The sequence below is a fragment of the Brachionichthys hirsutus genome, chromosome 16, assembly GCF_040956055.1.
Source record: "Brachionichthys hirsutus isolate HB-005 chromosome 16, CSIRO-AGI_Bhir_v1, whole genome shotgun sequence".
Classification (NCBI taxonomy): Eukaryota; Metazoa; Chordata; class Actinopteri; order Lophiiformes; family Brachionichthyidae; genus Brachionichthys; species Brachionichthys hirsutus.
The window spans coordinates 10,535,483-10,557,585 of NC_090912.1; the positions used below are offsets into that span (position 1 = coordinate 10,535,483).

The 22,103-nt window shown below is 48.3% G+C and overlaps 2 protein-coding genes across 5 annotated transcripts; one reads left to right on the forward strand and one right to left on the reverse strand.

Moving 5' to 3' along the window:
- Positions 1-1,395: 1,395 nt before the first annotated feature.
- Positions 1,396-10,732, reverse strand: copz2 (COPI coat complex subunit zeta 2). 2 transcript variants are annotated; one of them, XM_068749513.1, is made up of 10 exons: positions 10,676-10,732; positions 8,478-8,546; positions 7,581-7,665; positions 6,774-6,865; positions 6,316-6,371; positions 5,629-5,706; positions 5,377-5,428; positions 4,640-4,678; positions 3,546-3,578; positions 1,396-2,847 (listed from the first exon to the last, which is right to left on the reverse strand). In XM_068749513.1, the coding sequence occupies exons 1-10, from the start codon at positions 10,691-10,693 to the stop codon at positions 2,800-2,802; spliced, it is 570 nt and encodes a 189-aa protein (XP_068605614.1). In that variant the 5' UTR covers positions 10,694-10,732; the 3' UTR covers positions 1,396-2,799. The 2 variants fall into 2 exon arrangements, with proteins under 2 accessions (XP_068605614.1, XP_068605613.1); XM_068749512.1 differs by lacking the exon at positions 3,546-3,578 and having other exon boundaries at positions 10,676-10,711.
- A 1,522-nt stretch (positions 10,733-12,254) lies between these two features.
- On the forward strand, positions 12,255-21,978 carry nfe2l1a (nfe2 like bZIP transcription factor 1a). 3 transcript variants are annotated; one of them, XM_068749368.1, is made up of 9 exons: positions 12,255-12,314; positions 14,048-14,438; positions 14,744-14,923; positions 17,432-17,494; positions 17,577-17,714; positions 17,805-17,973; positions 18,377-18,568; positions 18,725-19,051; positions 19,177-21,978. In XM_068749368.1, the coding sequence occupies exons 2-9, from the start codon at positions 14,178-14,180 to the stop codon at positions 20,148-20,150; spliced, it is 2,304 nt and encodes a 767-aa protein (XP_068605469.1). In that variant the 5' UTR covers positions 12,255-12,314; positions 14,048-14,177; the 3' UTR covers positions 20,151-21,978. The 3 variants fall into 3 exon arrangements, with proteins under 3 accessions (XP_068605469.1, XP_068605467.1, XP_068605468.1); XM_068749366.1 differs by having other exon boundaries at positions 18,377-19,051; XM_068749367.1 differs by having other exon boundaries at positions 12,264-12,314; positions 14,070-14,438; positions 18,377-19,051.
- Positions 21,979-22,103: the final 125 nt, after the last annotated feature.

The window sequence follows — 22,103 nt, forward strand, 5'->3', positions numbered from 1 at the left end:
AAATGAGATGCAAACAGAAAGCACTTAACACAACCTTTGTGACCTTCATCCATGTCAAGGTCACATTACCACATTCAAAAAAGCGATATCCTTCTGTTATGATGAGATGAAGCAAACAGTTTCACAAATTCCTCCAAATGTAGAGCACCTGCCATTCTGGACTCTAACCGGAGTATTCCTAGGTGGCCAAACCGGCCATCAGCCATGGTCGTTCTCCGGTGAGTTTTTATTCACTTAAGGGCAGAAAAACTTATTTCACAAGATGCTAACTGGAATTATAATGTAAATTTTACCCAGTATAAAGAGTTCATTAAAAACCTCTTTATACGGTTCCAAAAACACAACAAAATCCAGCAGCGTTGCTGGTTTATTTCCATTGTGTTGCTTTCTTTGCAGAAGTCCTTTTGTTTGATGAAGCTCATGCTTCAGGTCTTCTAAATCTTTTTCCTAAAGCAAGCAGCGGTTCTTCTTTCAAGAATGTTGGGCTTTTGGGATCAACCTGCACTCCTGCCATTATCTCACTATTGTTTTGTGAATCTCTTCTGCAGTGAGACAGTAAGTACTTGATAAAATATACTTCTTTTGAACTCTTCATTATTTTCTAACTCATAGTGCCTTTGTCCAACAGTGCTCATAACTCGCTAGTCAGTCCAGAAATGTAGAATTGGCATTCGGTCGTCTCTTGTTTTGTGGTTCTGTGCTCGTCTTGCATTGCTCTACAAGCTCTTCTTTACTCAAGGGCCACATTAGCATTATGTTTGCCCTCCAAAGGCCAAATGTAAACCGTAAAAACACAGTAAAAAATGTAACTAAATGTAATGTAATCTAATGTAAAATAAATGTAACTACTCCTTAACATGCTGTTAAATAACTATTTATTTTTTATTGAACTCTTTAGCTGCCACAGTAATTACAATAAAATATTCCGTTTTGATATCACTTCTTTAAAAGGTTGTAACTTAATAATTGTTATAGATAAAGCCATACTGTAAATGATAAAAATCACAAGTATGAACCAAAGTTTGTGATGGGAATAAATTAACACATCTAATAATGTGGAAAAGTTCCATTCAAATGCAATCATCACGCAGGAACAAAGATAATCGATACAAAATCAAAGCAAAACCAAAAAGCCACCACCTTGTCTTGTCATGGACATGCAGAAACCAAAAAACCAACCGAAGTGGGAAAGATAAAGAACATTCCCCGAGTCAATGCCGCGGAAAAGACGTCACTTTCAGGATCAGCACTGGAGTCGTGATTGGATGTCAGATGGCCAGACGGCAATTAATCTTTTGACATTTGACGACTAAGTAGAAAATGTAACACATATATAACAGCGACAATAATAATAATAATATTATTATTATTATTCAGAAATAAGAGCACGTAGAATCCAGGATAATTATTCAGCTTTTATTTTTGGTCTCATAAGTGGACATAGAAATTTCCCTCTCTCAGATAAAAGGCAGTTTCAGCAACATCCAAATGTAAATAAAATAAAACATTAGTTGGCGTTTTTCAACCATGAAAATATTTATTAACACATTTAACTCTCAGAAAATAGGCATTACTCCACAACTTCTTCATGATTCTGAACACCAAATGTTGACGGTGCAGATCTGTTACCTCCAGGTTTGCATTGTGAAGGCGACCTCCAGAATACAGCGCTAACTATGATGTCACAAACACTTTTGCATCTGCTGCGGTCCAGATTTAACACACAGCCTCGCCCCCCCACACACACGAACGGCTTCCAAACTGGGGGCCACTCCGCGCACTAACGAGGCCAGAACGTGCAAGTCTGACTCTTCAATGAAAGAGATCCAAGGATAAAAACATTTTGACGTTGGGTGGGGCTCAGCTTTTTCTCTCTTTCTTTCTTTAATATTCAGATTATTTTACTGTTTCCCAAAGTTCTGAGTGCTGGATGAGAAATATTAACGCTCTCACCACCCTAAACAGAAATAAAGATGCAAAGTGGCACAATTTTAATTCACAATAATGTAGTTTGCAAATATCCTAATGCATATTCTGCCTTAACAGGGAACATGTCCAATGTGTCAAAAAGACGTCAGTAACGTTGTCATTTGTGCAAAGTTAGATGTGTTTCAATGTCTTTATTCTAGTAAGCATTAAGTATTGCGTTCCGTATACGGCTAAAGCAGTCTGGGATTTCCTACTATTAATATTAATCCGTCCTTGTATGTGCGTTTGTACGTTCTGATAAAGGTTTGTATTCAATCTTTAGGTGTTTAGAAGTTGTTATGCCGACCCACAGAAAATTAAGCAAACATTCCCATTCCCACACCCAACACATTTACCCCCCCCCCCCGAATCAGCAATGTTAAGGCGGTGCCTGTTATTAATATGGAAAACATCCAATAGTCATATTTATCTTTGAGTGATTGAGAACGGAAGATCCTGCTCCCCCACAGATTGATAATCTGACTGGAATGGGACGTGACTGGAGAGGACATGACGGGACGGGACAGGACGGGAGAGGAGAGGACGACGGGACAGACGGGGCAACTCTCAGACTGAAGCACAACCAGACTTCAGGCCTCCAGCTGAGCCTTTTGTGATCTCATTCAGTCTGTTTAACGAGATCTCTGCATGTGAACCATCTTCAATAAATTAAGTCATAAACATTGTAAAATCACACAGAAGCCAGAATGACTGGCGGGCTGACTCCAGGAAGCAGCCTACTGGCCGACAGGCTTCCACACGTTCCCTTTAACATGTTATTATAAAAAAAATATCTTTGGGACTACAAATGATGTCTTCAGATTGTCCAGCTCATTTCAGTATGGACCATTTGATCTGCTCCTTGGCCGACTGCAGAACCTGCACAAAACAAGAGTCAACAAAACGATACTTGTAAAAAACAAAACAAATAATGCAATAAAATATTTTAAAAAAAATCACATATGTTAAGAAAATGTGTGACTGCGGTTGATCCGACGAAGCATTTTAAATATAAAGTGTGATTGTTGTTATTCATAAAAGCTCATGAAGTGTACTTTCTGTCATAATAGCAGAAAAATGTATTTACAGTCAACCACTAACCCTAATGCATTTAAAGCATTAAACATGCATGCCATACTATCAATAATTCAATAAAAGGATCTTATTTTTAATGAAAAGCACTCAGAGAATGCAAACCTCTGCCGAGCAGCTCATTACATTTCAGATTTTTTTCCTGACCTCACATTTTAAGTAAATGGGAAATAAAATATTTTATATTTTGTATCTGGATTGCTCTCAAACTTTAATGGCATCTAAGTTAGACCAAGACCCATCTTCAGATTTTTATTTATCAAGATCCATCCAGCAGTTTTTCCTGTAATCCTTCTAACTAACAAACAAACAAACAAACGCTGTCAAAACGTTCTTTACATTTAGGTTGAAGCACCAATGTTCAGCCACTAGAGGGCAACAGAACTGTTTGTTTGCGAGACACAAAACAAAACACACTAGTTTGTTAAAGTTGCAAAGTTGTAAGACTAGAGAGGTGAGGCTGTTGAGACGACAGTAAGACTTACGTTAGTGGTGAGAGCCAGTTTCTCTGTTATGTGCTGTCAGGGGTGAGATCAAGACAAGCTTAGAGCATTAGTGCACGCACACACACACACACACACACACACACACACACACACATGCACTCCCTCTTTTACAAGTCAACATGTCCATGCACATGTGAATTCCTACAGGCCAGACGGCACCGCAGCAGCAACACAAAAAGGAAAGCATGGTGGAACACAGAGCTAAGGGAACGTTGGCATGCACAGATGGAGGGGCTTCCTGGGGGGGTCGTGTTGCTGCAGCTGTGGTACACAGACCAACAACCGACCACTGGGCCTCCCTGGTGGGTGGGTTCTCTCCGGGTTCTCCGGCTTCACCAAGAACAGGCAACACAGGTGAACTGGAGGTTCTAAATTGTCCGTAGATCAGGGACTCCAGGTGGAGAATACTTCCCCACTATGACCTGGTGCGGCGCAGTGGTTAGTTAGTTATACTCTGGTGTGGCGCAGTGCTTAGTGTTAGTCATACTCTGGTGCGGCGCAGTGGTTAGTGTTAGTCATACTCTGGTGCGGCGCAGTGGTTAGTGTTAGTTATACTCTGGTGCGGCGCAGTGGTTAGTGTTAGTTATACTCTGGTACGGCGCAGTGGTTAGTGTTAGTTATACTCTGGTGTGGCGCAGTGCTTAGTGTTAGTTATACTCTGGTGTGGCGCAGTGCTTAGTGTTAGTCATACTCTGGTGCGGCGCAGTGGTTAGTGTTAGTCATACTCTGGTGCGGCGCAGTGGTTAGTGTTAGTTATACTCTGGTGCGGCGCAGTGGTTAGTGTTAGTTATACTCTGGTACGGCGCAGTGGTTAGTGTTAGTTATACTCTGGTGCGGCGCAGTGGTTAGTGTTAGTTATACTCTGGTGCGGCGCAGTGGTTAGTGTTAGTTATACTCTGGTGCGGCGCAGTGGCTAGTGTTAGTTATACTCCGTCCTTGTACTAAAAACAAAGACATAAAACACTGCAGAAAAAAAATCATGAATTGTCACAGAAGATGTTGCTGCTGTGTGTGTGTGTGCGTGTGTGTGTGTGTGTGTGTGTGTGTGGGGGGGGGGGGGGGGGGGGGGTTACCTGGGCCACACTTTGTTCAGATAGTGGGTTTTCATCCGCCTGGAACACAAACAGAAAGAGTGTGAACATGAACACACACCGTTAGTCAGCATGCTGTCTGCTTGTCTCACCTGTCCCTCCCCCTCACACATACATGCCCCCCCCCCCTCCACACTCTGCCTGTCTACAGCACATGTGTGTCAAATGTGGCCCTCTAAGTCATTTTTTGTGGCCCCTGTGTGCAGACATTTGTTTTTGTAAAATGCGGCATCTGTCACACACGTTCTTAAATAAAAAAATTAATAGTTATTTAACAGCATGTTAAGGAGTAGTTACATTTATTTTACATTAGATTACATTACATTTAGTTACATTTTTTACAGTGTTACGGTTTACATTTGGCCTTTGGAGGGCAAACATAATGCTAATGTGGCCCTCGGAGAAAATGAGTTTGACACCCCTGATCTAGAGCAGCTGGCTCTTGTCTGCCTGTCTGTCTGCCTGTCTGTCTGTCTGTCTACAGCAGCTGGCTCTGGTCTGCTTGCCCCTCGAGGTTACTGGTGATGTAATCAAACAGGACGATGCTATAGGCTGGCTCTGACTTTAACTGACGCCCATCGAACAGGGAGACAGGTGAGACAGGGCGACCTGCCGCCTTCCCGAGCCCAGCTGATCTGATGCTTTTCACTAACACACTATCTGAATCAATCAATCGATGGGCGTGGCTGGTCGTTGGAATCAACTGACGGTGATCTCACCCTGTAGTTGACCTTCTGCAGGACCTGCTGGGGGTCACTCTCCAGAATCACCCTGGCAACAGGAGAAAGCAGCCAATCAGGACCGGGATTATTACTTCCACCAGGCCAACGCTAAAAGCTGCTCACACTTCTAGAATCATCATCTGCATGTATATCTGAGTACTCCTTCTACTTATACACAGTACAAATATTTCCAATCTGAATCTAGATTCATGGTGAAATGGGCGACATAAAAATGTCCTCTTCTCTTACCCCCCATCAATAATTTCATCCACCACTAGGAAGACGCCCTCCATGTTGTCCAGTAAACAGCGGCGCTCCACGTTTTTCCTGCAGGTGACAGAGCAGCAACACGCCATTAAATCCACACACGCCCCAAACCCGAGTGGAACCTCAGCGAACAATGACTTGAGAGGATTGATGCTCGCCGTGTCTCTGTCCCTCACACTGCTGCGCTGGTCGCTATAACAACCACATCAGCTGCTGTTTGGCTCATAATGTTGCGGTCAACAGTGAGGAATCCTGGTGCGAAGCACATGATTGTGCAGGAAACCGGAGAACCGGGAGAAAACCCCGAACTTTCGCGCTGTGAGGCGGCGGCGCTACCCACTACGCCACCTCTCTGCTAACTAATCCTAATGAAATGCTAAATAAGGACGCGGTGTCGTGTTTGTCCAACGTTTAAGAAGAGCAGAAACGAAGAATCGACTGGGCTCGTTTCAGTTCGGCTGAAGACGGTTCACCTTCATCCAGGAGTCTTCTTCAGTTCACTTAGAACTGAAGGAGGAGCGTCTTCAACCAAACTGAGACGAGTCCCGTTGATTCTTCGTTTGGGCTCTCCTTGGTTTGCCTCGCCCTCTGGTGGAGGGACGGCAGATTAGGACTGATGCCTGTGGAACATTTCAGCGGGACCGAAGCTGCAGGCAGACGACAACGTACCTGAGGATCTGACTGAGGGACTCAAACAGGCAGTTCAGTACCGACATCAGCATCAGCTGCAGAGAGAGAAGAGACACGCGGTGATTTCACACACGCAGCATCGCTAGCACGGCTAGCACGGCGGCATCCAGAACGCACACAGCGACATCTTTCTGGAGTCCAGCTGCAACTCTAGATCAATGTTGAGCTCCGACCGGCTCACAGCTACAGGCTGGAGCACGTTCACCTGCTCGGTGCTGCCGCCCGCCTCTCTGTCTCCAGCAGGTGTCGCCGTAGCAGCAGCGTGGACACATGTTTAGCCTCTTGGACAGATATCTGGGACAAAGCCGTGAAGGCGCTTCACCGAGCGGATGACGACGACGTTCTGCGAGCCGTCCGTCAGCCGTCCCCCCCTCCCCCCCCCAACCTTTAAGCTCTAATAGCCTGCTGTTATTGGTTTGGACTGAACCGAAGCGTACCTCATTCTCCTGAGTGCTTCCCACCACATAGAAGAAGAGATCCACGCTGCTCTTATACACGATGGTCATCCCCTCCAGGAAGGCGATCTCATCTGCAGGAGGAGGCGAGGAGAAAGGAGCGTGTTAGCAACCACGCTACTATTCTGCTAGCACGCCGGCTTTAATTCATCCCACTTTTTAAGTTAGTCGAAATGAGATCCAAGGGAACAGAATTATAGGAGAAGAAACAATGATGGGGACTGAAATAAACTGAAAGGAGATCATCCAACAGACGAGTGTGGAAAGAGCGATGTTCAGAAAAGAGAAGAAATAAAAAGGCAGAAAGCTGCACAACAGGAGCGGAGAGAAAGAGGGAACGTTTACAGAGGAGGGAGGAGCATCTGATAAAAGAACGGCAGTAAAGAGGAAAGGAAATAAAGGGTCAGAGAGAGAGAGAGAGAGGAGGAGGAAAGGAAGAGAAGAGCAGAACAAAGGGATGAATGACAGGAGAGGGAAAGAGTGAAGGCACCATAATATGGGAGGAGGAAGAGAAGGAGGAAGGGTCAGGGGTCCGTCGTGTGAGATTATTCTACAGAGAGCAGCCAAACGACCAGCCGGCTCCTCTGATTGGTCGATTAAAAGCAGCAAAGTTCAAAGGCCAGCAGGAAACGCCAAGTGTCCCCTCCAGGTGTCGCACAGCTGACACTGGAGATGTGTGTGGGAGGCGGGCACGGCAACACACACACACACACGCACACACACACACACACACACACACACACACACACACACACACACACACACACACACACACACACAGGTACTCACTGTCGGCTTTGTGCGTCTTATTGAAGACGTTCCTTTCAAAGTTCTTCTTGTCTTTCATGGTGGAGTAAAGCTCGGGGTCGTAGTACTGAAACACACGAGCACAGGGAAGGAAGACGCGTCATCGTCTGAGGGGTTCTCCTGCAGAACACAAGGTACCGTAGGAACCTGGGAACGCCTCTGGTAGACATCACAGACCCCTGATTGGTCAGCATCATCTCTGTCATCAGCGCCCGGCACGCCTGACCTGGCAGGGCCTCCACGCCATCCCTGCATCCGGGATCCCACCAGAGACACCAGGGACACCAGGGACACCAGAGACACCGTCCACAGTCTCTCGGGTCCCCTCAGACTGTCTCTTCCAGCTGGATTAAGGGAAACGCCCTCTATTGTCCACACACGAGTCCCCTTACAGGTGCAGGTGGGACAAAGGCCGTCTGCGGCCTCAGGCAGAGAGGTGTCCATGCTCACAAAGCCTCAAGCGACGCCACCTCTGCCAGCCAAGTTGCATTGTGGGTGCAGCTGGAGTTCAGGATGCTCCTGGTGGTCCTGGAGGTGGGAGTGGGCGCCCTTCAGCCTGCAGCTGAGGGGGGGGGGGGAGGCAACATCCTCGGCCAGTTGAACGCCAAGGAGGGGGCGTCCGCTCCAACGGCCGATCAGGAAGCATCTATTGATTTGTTCGGGCGGTTCCTGCTTCGTCAATGCGTCACCTTTCAGACGTGTCCACGGTCAGAGACGACCCAGCCACGGTCGAGGGTTCTTCTCGTGGAACCGCGTTCCATTGCGTTACGCGGCTTCTGGTGAACACTATAGCGTCTGGCTGTGGGACGCCGCATCCATTGGGTTCGGTCGACCGATGACAAACAACTAAATAAAAAGGGCGTGGCTCGCCAAGCTTACCTTGGACAGGAGTCTGTTGCCGTCATTGTCAAGTATGAAAACAGCCTTCACCGTGTAGAGGGACGGGTCCTGCAAGACACAGAGTCCTTCAGCGTCTTAGTGAGAGCCTCCACGTGTTTCCTCCACGAAGTCAGATCCACGCTGAGCCCGACCCCCCCTGGACCCCCCCCCGGGCTGCATTCACACTTTGCTTTCGTGCTCGTTTCCACCGATGGAAGACATCGTTCATCTCTCCTGTGAAGTCCTCAGACCCGGGACAAAGTTCTGTTATGCACTGACTAGCATAGATCCACAGTCAGAGTGTATCACAGAACTTAGACCAGGATCTAGAAGTGGGCCCGGGTCTGGGACCGCGAGCCCTGCTGAACGGAGTCCGGTGCACAAACCGATTTAAACCGGCACCTGAACGCACCATCGTCGTTGACATTGAAAACAGAACCGACCGATCTGGCTCGGAACACAGTCTGACCCGAAAGACTGTTCAATAAAGGCGATTTATTAACGTCAGACTGAATTGCAGCAGATCAGACCGTTAGCGATGGGCGGATCAATCGATTGGACGACTTTAACTTCAGACCTGCAGCGGCGGCGGCTCGAAGCGAGCGGTCGCTCCGGCACCGCGATCAACTGAACACTGATCTATTGTTTTTAGTTTAAAGTGGGACCGCATGTCCCACGAGACATGTTGACATGACAACCATTCGGTGGTGACTGGAGAAGGTCCGCTGGCTGCTGATAGGAACATAGAGAAGAGTTGAAAGTCACGCGAGCCGTAATGGTCGTAAATACGACTACTGGACTTTCTCCTTGTCCCCTGAGGGGTCTCCACAGCAACCCAACCGTCTCCACTTCACCCTGTCCTTTGCATCGTCCTCCCCAACACCAGCCACTCTCATGTCCTCCCTCACTACGTCCATGTATCTTCTCCTGGGTCGTCCTCTAGTCCTGTTCCCTGGCAGTTCCATCCTCAGCATCCTTCTACCGATATAGTCCCCGTCTCTCCTCTGGACATGTCCAAACCATCAAAGTCTGGTCTCTCTGACCGTGTCTCCAAAACGTCTAGCCTTCTCTGTCCCTCTTATTGTCTCATTTCTAATCCTGTCCAACCTGGTCACTCCCAAGGAGAACCTCAGCATCTTCATCTCCTCCACTTCTAGCTCCGCCCCCTGTCTTCTCCTCAGAGACACTGTCTCTAAGCTGTCCATCATGGCTGTCCTCACCACTGTCTCTGAGCCGTCCATCAAGGCTGTCCTCACCACTGTCTCTAAGCCGTCCATCATGGCTGTCCTCACCACTGTTTTGTAGACCTTTGTAGTACTAAAATACCAAATTGATTAATTGTAGTGTCAAAAAACTCAGTCCGTGCGAAACAGTCGAGTAAAAGTACGCATTCGTGTAACTTTCCACTGCTGATTTAATTATTATATTAACGAAGCAACACGAGTTACAGGTTGGACGTGTCTTCTGCGTGGACCGTGTCGCCACGCATTGTGCTATACAGAGTAAACACATGGAGTTAAGTACAGCTGGTGTCAACAGGGAGAGAGAGACGGAGAGAGAGAGAGAGAGACACAGAGAGAGAGAGAGCGAGACACACACAGAGAGCGAGGGAGAGAGAGAGATCGGTGGACGTGGCACCTCCTCCGCTCCACACGTCAACCGATCCGCGCACATATGTTCAACACAAGCAGATTTAAAAGGCCGTTTGTCTCCACACACACACACAAACACTCGCACACACGCACACGCGCACACACACAGTGCGTGACGTGACCAGGGTTCGTGCCGGATCCCCGCAGACACTGAAGCCGAGGCTCGTTGCGCTCTGCACCGGATCCGGTAACAGCTGTGGCCCGACCGGCCTGTTGTGATGGAGTTAACTTAACACGCTGATAAGTTGCGTGACTGAAACCCGCACCGGCCCGCGCGTCCTCAGAGCAGGCCTGCGCGTCCGCGGCCACTCCGGTGGCGCTCCCGTTACCGGATTCATGGAGAACACGAGCCGGGACGAGCGAACGATCCGCGTCGAGCCCGCTCCTCGCCCTCCGCGCGTCCCTTCACTCCGGTGCCGCTCACCACCGAAACTGCCCGAACGCCAACGGAACGGTGGAAACGCGCGTCATAAACTATTACGCACGGAGCAGCCGTCCGTCCGTGCGTCCGTGGAGAACGCGCCGTGCGCCGGCGGAGACACTCACCGGGGACGCGGAGTCCATCGCTGCTCGCTCGGTGTGTTGACGTGGACAGCTCGACGCTGTCACACCGACTGCTCGGGAGCGCGCCCGCCCCCGCAGCAGCCAGTCAGGCTGATGGAGAGCGTCACGGGAGCGCGTTCCCGACGGTTGCTCCGCCCCCAACTATCCGCCCTTTCACAGTAAAAGTCGCCTCAGAGAGCAGTTCCTGTTGTCCTGTCCTCCAAAGGATCAGGACGGTCCTCTCATCAGGACGGTCCTCTCAGCAGGACGGCGTCCGGAGACTTCGGTCCAGATAAGGTGTCTCAGAACACAACGAGGAACCTTCTTCTTTTTCATTTGTCTTGTCCCTTAAGAGTCTCCACAGCAACCCAACGTCCTCCACTTCACCCTGTCCTTTGCATCGTCCTCCCCAACACCAGCCACTCTCATGTCCTCCCTCACTACGTCCATGTCTCTTCTCCTGGGTCGTCCTCTAGTCCTGTTCCCTGGCAGCTCCATCCTCAGCATCCTTCTACCGATATAGTCCCTGTCTCTCCTCTGGACATGTCCAGATGCTGCAGGACAGCGTCCCTCTTGTCTGTCTCAAACAGCTCTGTTAGAAAAGCCTCTGAAAACGTACACACGCAGCTGTGTGCACGCAATGAATGTGCATGCACATCTTGTGCACGTTCGCCCACTGTGACATCACAGGGGGAGAGATTTCTGCCAGTATTTCAGTAGGTGATTACTGAACTACGCAAACTATGCAGGATTCACTTGATGCTTTATTTCGCTGTTTTTGGGTCGATAATGACCCAAAACTTCCATAATAGTCTAGAAACATGGGAAAAGTGAGTTTTTAATAATATGTCTCTTTTAAAGAAGGCAGCTTTCATTTTGTGAAAGCTGCTGCAATGCCTTGTCCCATCCCATCCCATCCTCCGCTAGTGTCCTTCATGAAAATCCAACACTACATTTATGGTTTTATTTTTCCATAACTCTTTTAATTGTTAATGATTATTCAACGAATACAAATATTGAACAGCACCTTGTCCTCCAAATAAATCAGGCTGAAAACCAGCCAGCAACAAACAAGGAACCAGGATGGGGGAGGGAATAATAAAACACGCAGGGTTTAATCATCATCATCATCATCATCATCATCATCTGTGGCTTAAATATCGTTTTAATACATGAACTCATCCGGTTCTTACAGCGTCTCGTCCCGACTCTAACACCGGGACAGAGTCCCAGATCAGGGTTCAGGACCGGACGGGTAAATACACAAGGACATTAACCTGGGAATGTCCCCCTGCCACGGGTTGGACGACTGGAGACACTGTCCACTGAGGAGGACATCATCCCACCGTGTCCCTGAAACACAAACCGGACCTGATGTCCCGGCTCCGCTCAGGACGGACACGTGGTTCTGTTGTCCGGTGCTTCTGGATTGATGTCTGGGACACACCCTCAGATGCCTCTCGTGTTTCCTCCAACGCGTCCGTGTCCACGCGTCAGTGGGGGTTCCTGTGGGAGGAGCCAGTGACGTCACCGCTGAGCGTGGTTTAATAAAGCGCGTCCGCCCCAGCTGTCCGGCAGCAGACACCGAAACCGGGAGACACCGTGATCACCGGAGACGACGGAGACGAGTGGCGCGCCGCCGGTAAGACCGCCGTGGAGCGCGTTCGCGCCGCGTGGATCACGCCGCGGTGTTGTGTGTTGAACGAGTCCAGCCTAACTTTACCTCCAACAAATACACAAAGAATACTGCTAAAAAGTACTTTTACTTTGTTACAGTCGGCCATGAACACTTGAGTACTTGGAGCAATAAAATACCAGCAGTACACGCCTTCACCGTTTGAGCCAGTATCCTGCTAGTATTTGCCATCAGTAACACTGACAGGCACAAAGCAGGTCCAGATTGGACGGCGGGACATTATGGGATGTGTTTTCAGCTCCGGCTCAATCAGCTGTTCCAGTGCGGTTTCTGTAAACAGGTTGCCACAGAATGAAAGCTGAGCCCAGCGTCCCAGGAGAAGGGGGGGGGGGGCAGTCGGGTGGTTGCCCCACAGCGTGCCTAGAAGTAGGTCTAGCTGGCTCTGTCCCCTCCCAGACAGAGTCCCACGTCTCCGGACTGCACCGACACAAGATCAGTGTGGACCAGTACCAGAAACATTATTGTGGCACATGTATATGGATATCAGTAATAGTACTAGTAGAAGTAGTAGTGATATTAATACTGTTGCTTGTTAGTGATTGTGGTACAGGAACTAAATATTTAGGAGCGCTTGCTTTCCTCTAACCTCGTGCTCATGGTGGGAAGCTGTCTGTGTTCCCGGCTGCACGTAGGATAAATCTATGGATTTATGTTCCATGCTTCTGTACTGATCAGCTTAATTGATACAGTTTAAAAGATCTGCAGCGAGAGCAGGGAGCAGGTAGAGGAGAATCTAGAGAAGTGGAGGTCTGCTCTAGAAAAGAGAGGAATGAAGGTGAGCAGGAGTGAAACAGAGTACAGGTGTGTAAATGAGAAGGTCCCAGGGGGGACAGTGAAGTTACAAGGAATAGACGTAAAGAAGGTAGAGGACTTCAGGTACCTCGGGTCAACAGAGCAGAGTGATGGAGAGAATGTGGAAAGGAGGTGAAGAATCGTGTGCAGGCAGGCTGGAACGGGGGGAGGAAAGTATCAGGTGTGCTCTGTGATAGGACGAAGGGACAGGTCTACAAGACAGTGGTGAGGACAGCCATGATGGACGGCTTAGAGACAGTGTCTCTGAGGAAAAGACAGGAGGCGGAGCTAGAAGTGGAGGAGATGAAGATGCTGAGGTTCTCCTTGGGAGTGACCAGGTTGGACAGGATTAGAAATGAGACAATAAGAGGGACAGTGAAGGTTAGACGTTTTGGAGACAAGGTCAGAGAGACCAGACTTTGATGGTTTGGACACGTCCAGAGGAGAGACAGGGACGTAGTGAGGGAGGACATGAGAGTGGCTGGTGTTGGGGAGGACGATGCAAAGGACAGGGTGAAGTGGAGAAGGCTGGCTTGCTGTGGCGACCCCTCAAGGGACAAGACAAAAGTACAGTAGTAGTAGTACTCGTAGTAGCATATATAATAACCCATTAGTCACAGTTAGAACAGCGTTCAGCGCTTTGCAGTTCATACCAGCGTTTGGTAGTTTTGTGATATTACAGGACAGACACACATTTATTATGAAATAGCAACACATCCAATTCATCCTTTCAGGTTATTTATTATGTCAGCAAGTTAAACTCTTAAACATCACACATGACAAGATCGTTAATATTTGATTGATCAGTGTCATCTGATCTGATCTGGTCTGATCTGGTTTGCTGAATTTGTGAAAGTGTTTTTTATTTTACTGTTTTTAAATCACAGTTGATCTTAAACCTTCCATCAGTGGGCAGCTCTAACAGAGGACACCTGTGTAGCTCTAAAGGCTGAACCCACTACGACAGGACAGACCCGGGGACCGGGCCGAGTGGCGGACCCCAGGCACGTCTGACACATGCAGTACCTAAAGAAATGCTTCATGGAGGGCCTCATCCAGATGGCCATCCTACTCAGCCTGTGTGGACTGAGGCTTGATGTGGGACTGCCCCCCTCCTGGCCTGAGATGATCCTGGGTTCAACCTCAGCGCTGACCCAAGCCCCGTTCCACAACCACCTAGAAGACGGCCACAGCCTGCACCCTAAGAACGTGGACCTGGAGGGGTTCTTCACTGCACGAAGGCTGCTGGGCTGGGTCCACTCCCTGGACAGACTCCAGGTAGGACAACCTGTCCGTCCACATCCATCTGTACTGGTGGAGGTATTATTCTGTGGTCATGGTAACAACTTGAGCAGATGTGATCACACATTTGCCAATACTAGTGCAGACAAAGCCTCCTAAGACAGAACAAACTGCTCCTCTGACCTACATGAGGAGTCCATTCTGGTGCACGGATCTGTTGGACATCGAAATCTGATCCATGTTTACGTTATATAACCTGGATGTGGACAACCTAGACTGGGATCAAAGGTTTGGCTGCCTTTCACAGGAAAACAGGGTTTGTTCCATACCCGTCTCCTCAGGTTCCTCATGCTGAGCTGGAGACGTGGTTGGTCCAGCTGGACCCGGATCCCGTCCCATCGGGGCTTCCAGACCAGACTCTGCCAGTGTGGAGGGGACCTGCTGGGGAGGAGAGAGACCAGACTGTGGAGTCCAGATCAGCACCCGGGACTCTGCAGGAAGAAGACGATGAGACAGGAGAGGCAAGTCCGATGAACTCGCACTGTTGAAAATCATTTAGGGGGTGTGTTTTAGTTTTAGTCCAGAAGCATCAGAACCAGGGCCTGTTCAAGGATCCCCACCATTCAGTCAAGGTCGAGGCCATCCAGACTGGAGCCAGAACCCTCCCCGTTGTGTCCGGCCCCTCTGAGTCGTTTGACTTTACATGAATGATGTTACTGAGGCAGAGATTTTGAGCGAAAGGTCAAGAGCTGACATTTAGCTCCAACTGTAGACCTCTGTCATTGGACCGTGAGACGCAGAGCAAAGGTTCTGGTTCAAGTTCAGTCTGCTGCAAGGCTTTCAGAGACCCCCCCCCCAATCAGTACAAGTCCTGCAAACTAGTAATGTTGGTGCTTTTTGACCTTCACTAAAATTGAGTATCTTGTGAGACGATGAGTCAGAGATGACTCAGTTTACCTCGCCCGACGTGACGGGACCAGGGAACAAAATGAGGCAACACAGTCAGCGCAGTTGAAATCCAGTAAACACGCCCTGCTGGAGAGGACCCACCTAAACACACATACACCGTAGTCCAGGGGTCTCCGCCCTCGTCTTTGTCCTGTGCTTCCACCTTGGTGACGTGTGCCGGGAGGCAGCAATAGATGCGCGCTGTCTCACTGCAGCAGAAGACCATCGCAGACCTTCCAAACAGTTCCATCCAGGACCCTTCAAGTGGACAACTGTGTCCTCCTGTCATTTAGCCATTTGGAAATGTCTCTATTTCCACTTATTGTTCTCTTAATCTTTCAGGTGACTTATATGGAGTAACGCTAAATCACTTTTTTTAGGATTTTAACTCTTTACAGGCCGTTTTGAACATATCTGAGTTCTGAAGGGATTACAGGGTCAAATTATGGATTCTCACATTTAAATCAAAATTAGCCCCCCTTGTAAAGAAAATCACCCCGTGACCTTTTGTTGGACACTTTCTAGAAAAATTGACATTTTATTCTGAAGGGTCGTGGACAGGTTTAACATGGATTACATGTCAAATTATGGGTTTCAGTGCTGAAAATTGAGATTTTGAAATTTCAGCCACACAAAGAAACAACCCTGTGACGAGGGTGGTTGTGTGGGAGGGAAATGGACAACGTCCAGGGTAACGCAAGGGTTAATTTGGGATGAAATGACTTTTCCTTTGGGTGTGCCAGAACCTCAACAGGTGGAGCGTGTCCTAACTGTACAAAGGGCGGAGCCTTGGCAGGGGCCCGGTTTGATGTCTGGTTTGTTGTAAGGGCAGCGAGCAGATCTCTGCTGGGACGACAGGACGAATGCGCCGCGGTGAATCTGTGGACAAACAGTCCATTGTCCAACGGAGGCTTTGGTTGGAAGAGAGGACGACTGACATCAGTGACTTCAGCTCATGAAACAGAGGAAGTCAAGTCACATGAAAGAGAGATCGAATCAGGGCTCACCTCATCCGTATTCATGGTAGAGATTCAATGTGGTCAAACCACACACAGCAGAACCACACAGCAGAACCACAGACAAGCACAACAGAACCACAGACAAGCGCAACAGAACCACACCAGCAGAACCACAGACAAGCACAGGGTGGAGCATGCAAGCAGACTGTACTATGTATAAATAGCACAAAAACTGGTCTGCATGACCTGTCTAGGCGCACACGTGCACACACACACACACACACACACACACACACACACACACACACACAAATGGCTTCCTCCTGCTCCTGTGACTGACTGTTTTGAAACCCAATCTCTTGGTCATCGTGTTCTGACACCGTAATGATCCTCAGTTTTGCAATAAGTCTTGTTTACTTCATCATCATCACACACACACACACACACACACACACACACACACATACCGTATATATAAACAAATACATAAACACACACACACACACAGAAACTTGGGCTCCTCTTTTCAGCAGTGACGTGTTTTTTACTGTGTACATATACTTATGTCATTAAAGTCATTTCATTGAAACTAGTTTAACTCGTAACAACTAGGTTTGGAATTGGGTTCTAGTCTAAACTGAATCAGGATCAGAATTGGAATCCAACACTTCAGGACAGATTTCTATGAATTTGGATAAAGTGACAATTCCAGGGTGGATTTTCGATTCTTTGGGAACCTGTTCAAGTCCCAGCCCAGACGAAATGGGGAGTGTGAGCTGGAGGCTGGAGGGGGGGCAGGTATACCCCCAGAGTGGGTAATACCCCGCCATGACAGCTTTCAGTGCTATTATGTAACATGACCATATTCTTGTGTCTGCTGAGATCCCTAGTTGGTCACAAAGGGACTGATTTACTGTATAATCGTATACTTGAGCTCACGACGTAGAAGTCAGGGACACATGTAGGACATCATCTGGGAATCATCATGGAAATCTCAACTGTCTAAGGAAGTAATGTTTTGTCATGTGCAGGAACAAAGTAAAACCCGCGCATGGACACTGCTATCGTATTATGGCTAACCTCTCACTCATAGGTCTCTTCGTCCCATTTTTGTATTTTCAGAACTCCTTCTCGCTCCACGAGTGTCTGAGGCTGCTGGAGGAAACCGCTCCCAGCAGAGAACTGGTACGCTCCTCTTCACTTCCAAGGATCCCGCCTGTGTCCGTCTTCGTGTCCATCAGTAATGCAAGTTCTCTCTGTCCCTCAGTTACAACATGTTGGAGACGCCGGGAGAGTCATGGAATGTCAATCCACAGACAGTGACGGAATGCTGCCCCCAGTCACCACCACTGGGAACCCTTCCCTGGACCTGGAGCTCAAGTGGCAAGACCTTATGGCTGTCATGGTGACAGAGAGAGCATCACTCAACAAAGTCACCGGAGAAGTCGACGAAGATAGAATAAACTGATACCAGCTTTTTCATCCTTCCTCTCAGGACATGGATGTTGACATGTCTTCATTTGATCGCATGCAAAGCTCCGCACCAAACGAGACCTTCGGGAGTGTCGGGCCTGAAACTTCACAGCAAAGCTGCAGCAACATTGACGACGAGTCAAAGGAGGCGGAGCCAGACGTTGCTCTAATGGAGCATTTACCAGAGTGCGGTAATTCAATTCCGAAATTACATTTTAGTAAGATTTTATCACGATTTCCATTCCCTCCGCTTTAACAAGCTGAAGGTCGGGCCGTGTCCTTGGATGCAGCAGCTGGAGCTTACAAAGACACTCTGTTGGGTTCATCAGCTTCACATTTGAAGCCGAAAGCCGTTGAAAGCTTTGGGAAGCAGTGAAGACGTGTGTTTCTGAATCTCAACGATTTTCTGGAATGTCCGTAATTCCACGTCTTCGGTTAAGAAATGTTCATTTGAGGATTTGAATAAACTGTTCTAACGTAGGAGTCAAAAACTCTCGACTTCCAAAGATAAAATAATTACCAGAATTTTCTATGAGAGATTGTCATATCCCACGGTTCTTCTCATTTGTAACAATGCACCGTCTTTGCCCCCAGGGTTTCTGGGGCCTTTCAGCCAGCCAGAGGCCGAGCCACATCTGTTCGCACTTACCCCCAGTGCAGAATTGGACGACCACAGTTCAGCCTGCAACACGATGGACATTGTGATAAACTCTGATAGAAATCCTTCCTACAGTCCTCGAGATCACACAGAACTTCCAGGAGACTTCTTGAGACCAGATGCAGAAGGTAACTCCAGTACCTTTACCATGAATCTGCCAACACAAGAACTCGTGGACAGCATGGAAGACGTTCCACGTTTCCAACATCCGGAAGACGCTCTGAGTTTTGGTGGAAACTATCAAACACGAGATTTAACACCTTCTGGTTTCACCCCATCTCCAGTGGGGAATTGGATGACTCGAGATCTTCCAACGACTCCCCCCTCCAGCGTCTTTCTTTTCGATGAGCAGGATGCGGCTGAGGATGAAGACCGTCTACCGAGCCCACTTGACGACCTCTTCGATGATGCCAGCATCTTGGATGAGATTAGATTGTTGGACTTGGCTCTGGAGGAAGGGTTCAGTCCTGAGATGGAAGCCCGTCTGGACGAGGAAGACTATCTTTACCATGGAAGAGACCAACAGGAAACGGGGAACGCTGATGATGATCTCTCAGGCTCCATCATGGCAACCATGGAAGATCAGGCTCAACCAAGGCAACGCAACACAAGTAATTTTCTAGTTACAATTTTTCCAACGTTATGGTAAACTATGCAGGTTTTAACTACACTAAATCCAATTACGCTACTTCCTGTCCAACTTGAGAACTTACCCTGACCTCTCCTTGTTTTCCAGCTGGGGAGAATGAGGCAGACTCAGACTCGGGTCTCTCTCTGGACTTCAGCAACAGCCATGCTTCTCCATGTGCTTCTGAGGCATCCTTCTATTCCTCGTCTCCATCTTGCATTTCAACCGAGGAGAGCACCTTCTCGGAAGACGACGATGACGATGCTGAGGAAGGTTTAGTTACTTCAGATATAGAAGCGGCGGCGACCATTAAGCAGGAGCAGCTGGACGAAGAGGAGCTGGGCGCAGTCGGAGGAGGATACACCGAGTTGAAGAAGTTGCTCCCTTCCTGTTACAAGGATGAGAAGCTACTTAATGGCTTTCCTTGCCTGGAGCATGTCAGCCACGATCACTCGTACAACCAGCCCCGGGAAACCTCGTCCTCATCAGCCCTGGGTAAAATGTCCTCAAAGCCAACCAAATCGTCTTTGAGACACATCAACGCCAAACCTTACCACCCCTCTTCTTCAAGACGCATCTCAGACACCAAACTGTGGAGCCGAGATCAACGGCGTGCACGAGCCCTGCAGGTTCCATTCTCCAATGAGAGGATTGTTAATCTGCCAATGGAAGAGTTTAACGACCTGCTCGCTAGTTCCCAACTCAGCGAGGAGCAGCTCACCCTCGTTAGGGACATACGACGCCGCGGTAAGAACAAGATTGCTGCCCAGAATTGCAGGATGAAGAAAATGGAGGTGTTGGTCATTCTAAACAATGATGTGTCACGTTTGATGCGCTACCGTTCAAGGTTGCTGCGGAAGAAACAGGAAGCCATGAGGCATCTCCAGGAAATGAAGCAAAAGCTGGGCGTAATGTACCAGGAAGTCTTTTCCAGGCTGAGGGATGAGGAGGGAAGGCCGCTGGATGCAATGGACTACCTGCTTCATTTTGAACCCAGTGGCAGTGTCATGGTGGCTCCACGGCAACAGGGACCAGCGCTACCACTGGCAAAACCCAGCAAGAAACAGAGAAACAGGAAGTGAACCATGAGAAAATATCGTGCGAGTGAAAGGATTCCTTAAAATGACTGTGTTCATAATCACACAAAAAGGGAGGTGGAATCCTTTATCTGGTGCCAGGTCAGGCATTCATTGTCTCCCCTTTTTCCTCTCTGCGGGTCACGGGAGTTGCTGTAGTCTATCCCAGCTTGCTATGGGCAGAGGCGGGGTACACCCCGAATGCATCGCCAGCGCATCGCGGGGTCACACGGACAGACACACGCACGCACTACGGACAATTTGGGGTAACCAATTCACCTACGTGGCATGTTTCTGGAGGAATCTGGAGAAAGCCCATGTGGACACGGGGGAGAACACACGAACTCCACACAGATGGGATTCGAACCCGGTACGTTCTCGCCGTGAGGCGACAGCGCTAACCACTCTGACTCGGATGACCCGAGAGGTGGCGACCATCAGGCCTACACCGCTGATGAGAACAGTCCGTTCTCTGTAGAACAGGTTGACGGCAGGCTGGAACCTGCCCGTCGGTAACACAGCCAAGCTTTTAAAGAGCCGACAGGGACTTTCAGCCCAAGCAGGATTCTTGGTACGCGACAGAAAGTCACTCTGTTCTCTCCAGCTTACAATGAGTGGGCTGCACTCGCTCACCAAGGGACACTTCAAGTGTCTGAAGACTTCGGGTTACAGGGATAAAACACAGGGCAAGCATTTCCCCAACAGAACCACGATGTTCCCCAGAACTCAAAGCTGCTGGTTACTTTGGTGCAAAACGGCGTGTTGTGGTAAATAAGATGTGCTTGAACGTCTTTGAAACGGAATTAAAGATCCTAAAATATACTGATTAAATTCATGCAACATCCAAAAGAGAACCAGAAATGTAGGGACCAGATACACCTGGTTTGCTTTTAGGGCATTAATATGCCCCTTAATGTGTTCCTGATGCCCTAAACACAACCATGTATTTTAAATAGCTCTTGTAAGCCGTGCCCGATAGTTCCACTGTTTTTGGCGTCAGAGATTTTGCGTGGTGAATTTACTGGTAAGGTCTTTTAGAGTATTATGGGATGTTGGATAGATTAAACATTTATTTTTTAGACCGGTTGTTTGGCGCTCTACAAACATCCCCTCCTCACAGTCTTGGTGACGGGAACAGGAGAAACGTAGAAATGGAACGATTTTGGACTTCATGAGCAACGGACTGAACGTTCTCCTAAACGGAAAGCAGTTTTTGTGACTGCAGTGTCTTTGACCTGTGCCTTAAACAGACATCTTTGTTTTGACCTCAGTTGTGTCTGAAGCATGGAAATGTTTTTGTAGATTTCACACACAATGTAGGGATTCATTATTCCACACACGAATGCTTCAAATAAGTATTGGAACCCGTTATCTTGCAAATGTTTTAAGAGGAGAGTTTAGTGAAGGGTAGCTTTGATTTATGGATCGTGGATTCCAACACTTGGTGACTGGTTGGAAGTTCACGCCAGCTTTTGCTTCAGCTTTCTGGGATCTGTCGGGAGCTTGAACTTGCTACAGCAGGAGTAGCAAGAGTGTAGAGAGCTGTGGCAATTAACTAGTAATAAATGTTTTATTACTGGCAAAATCACTCAGGAATGAGCAACCAGAACGATCTAGCGCCTTACTTTGTTGGGATAGACTTTTGTAATAATGAAATAGTCATCAACCTTTTCTACTTCAGATTCATGAAGACGATCTGAAGTCTTCACTACTTGATGACCTGCATACCGAACACTGGTGGAACATGATCAGTGTATTTATGAATACCCAATGTGCTTGCTGGCTTTCAAGGACTTGGAATCATTTGTAATGATAAATAAAAAATACACATTTACATACTTGGGGTTGTTGTTGCCGTCTCCACAGCCAGAAGAGGGACGAAGCCTGGGCAGCGTGGAGGGAAGGACCAGCTGGGTGGGCTGACCCACCAGGACTCGTGCCTCAGCTCAGCGGTGACGT

Excerpts from the sequence above, each read along its gene's own strand:
- nfe2l1a (XM_068749366.1), top strand. The coding sequence starts at position 14,178 with ATGCAGTACCTAAAGAAATGCTTCATGGAGGGCCTCATCCAGATGGCC. Across the intron at positions 17,715-17,804 it reads AAGACCTTATGGCTGTCATG|GACATGGATGTTGACATGTC; the intron begins GTGACAGAGAGA and ends CCTTCCTCTCAG. Across the intron at positions 17,974-18,376 it reads GGAGCATTTACCAGAGTGCG|GGTTTCTGGGGCCTTTCAGC; the intron begins GTAATTCAATTC and ends CTTTGCCCCCAG.
- copz2 (XM_068749513.1), bottom strand. Across the intron at positions 7,666-8,477 it reads GCAACAGACTCCTGTCCAAG|TACTACGACCCCGAGCTTTA; the intron begins GTAAGCTTGGCG and ends CGTGTGTTTCAG. Across the intron at positions 6,372-6,773 it reads GAAGCACTCAGGAGAATGAG|CTGATGCTGATGTCGGTACT; the intron begins GTACGCTTCGGT and ends CTCTCTCTGCAG.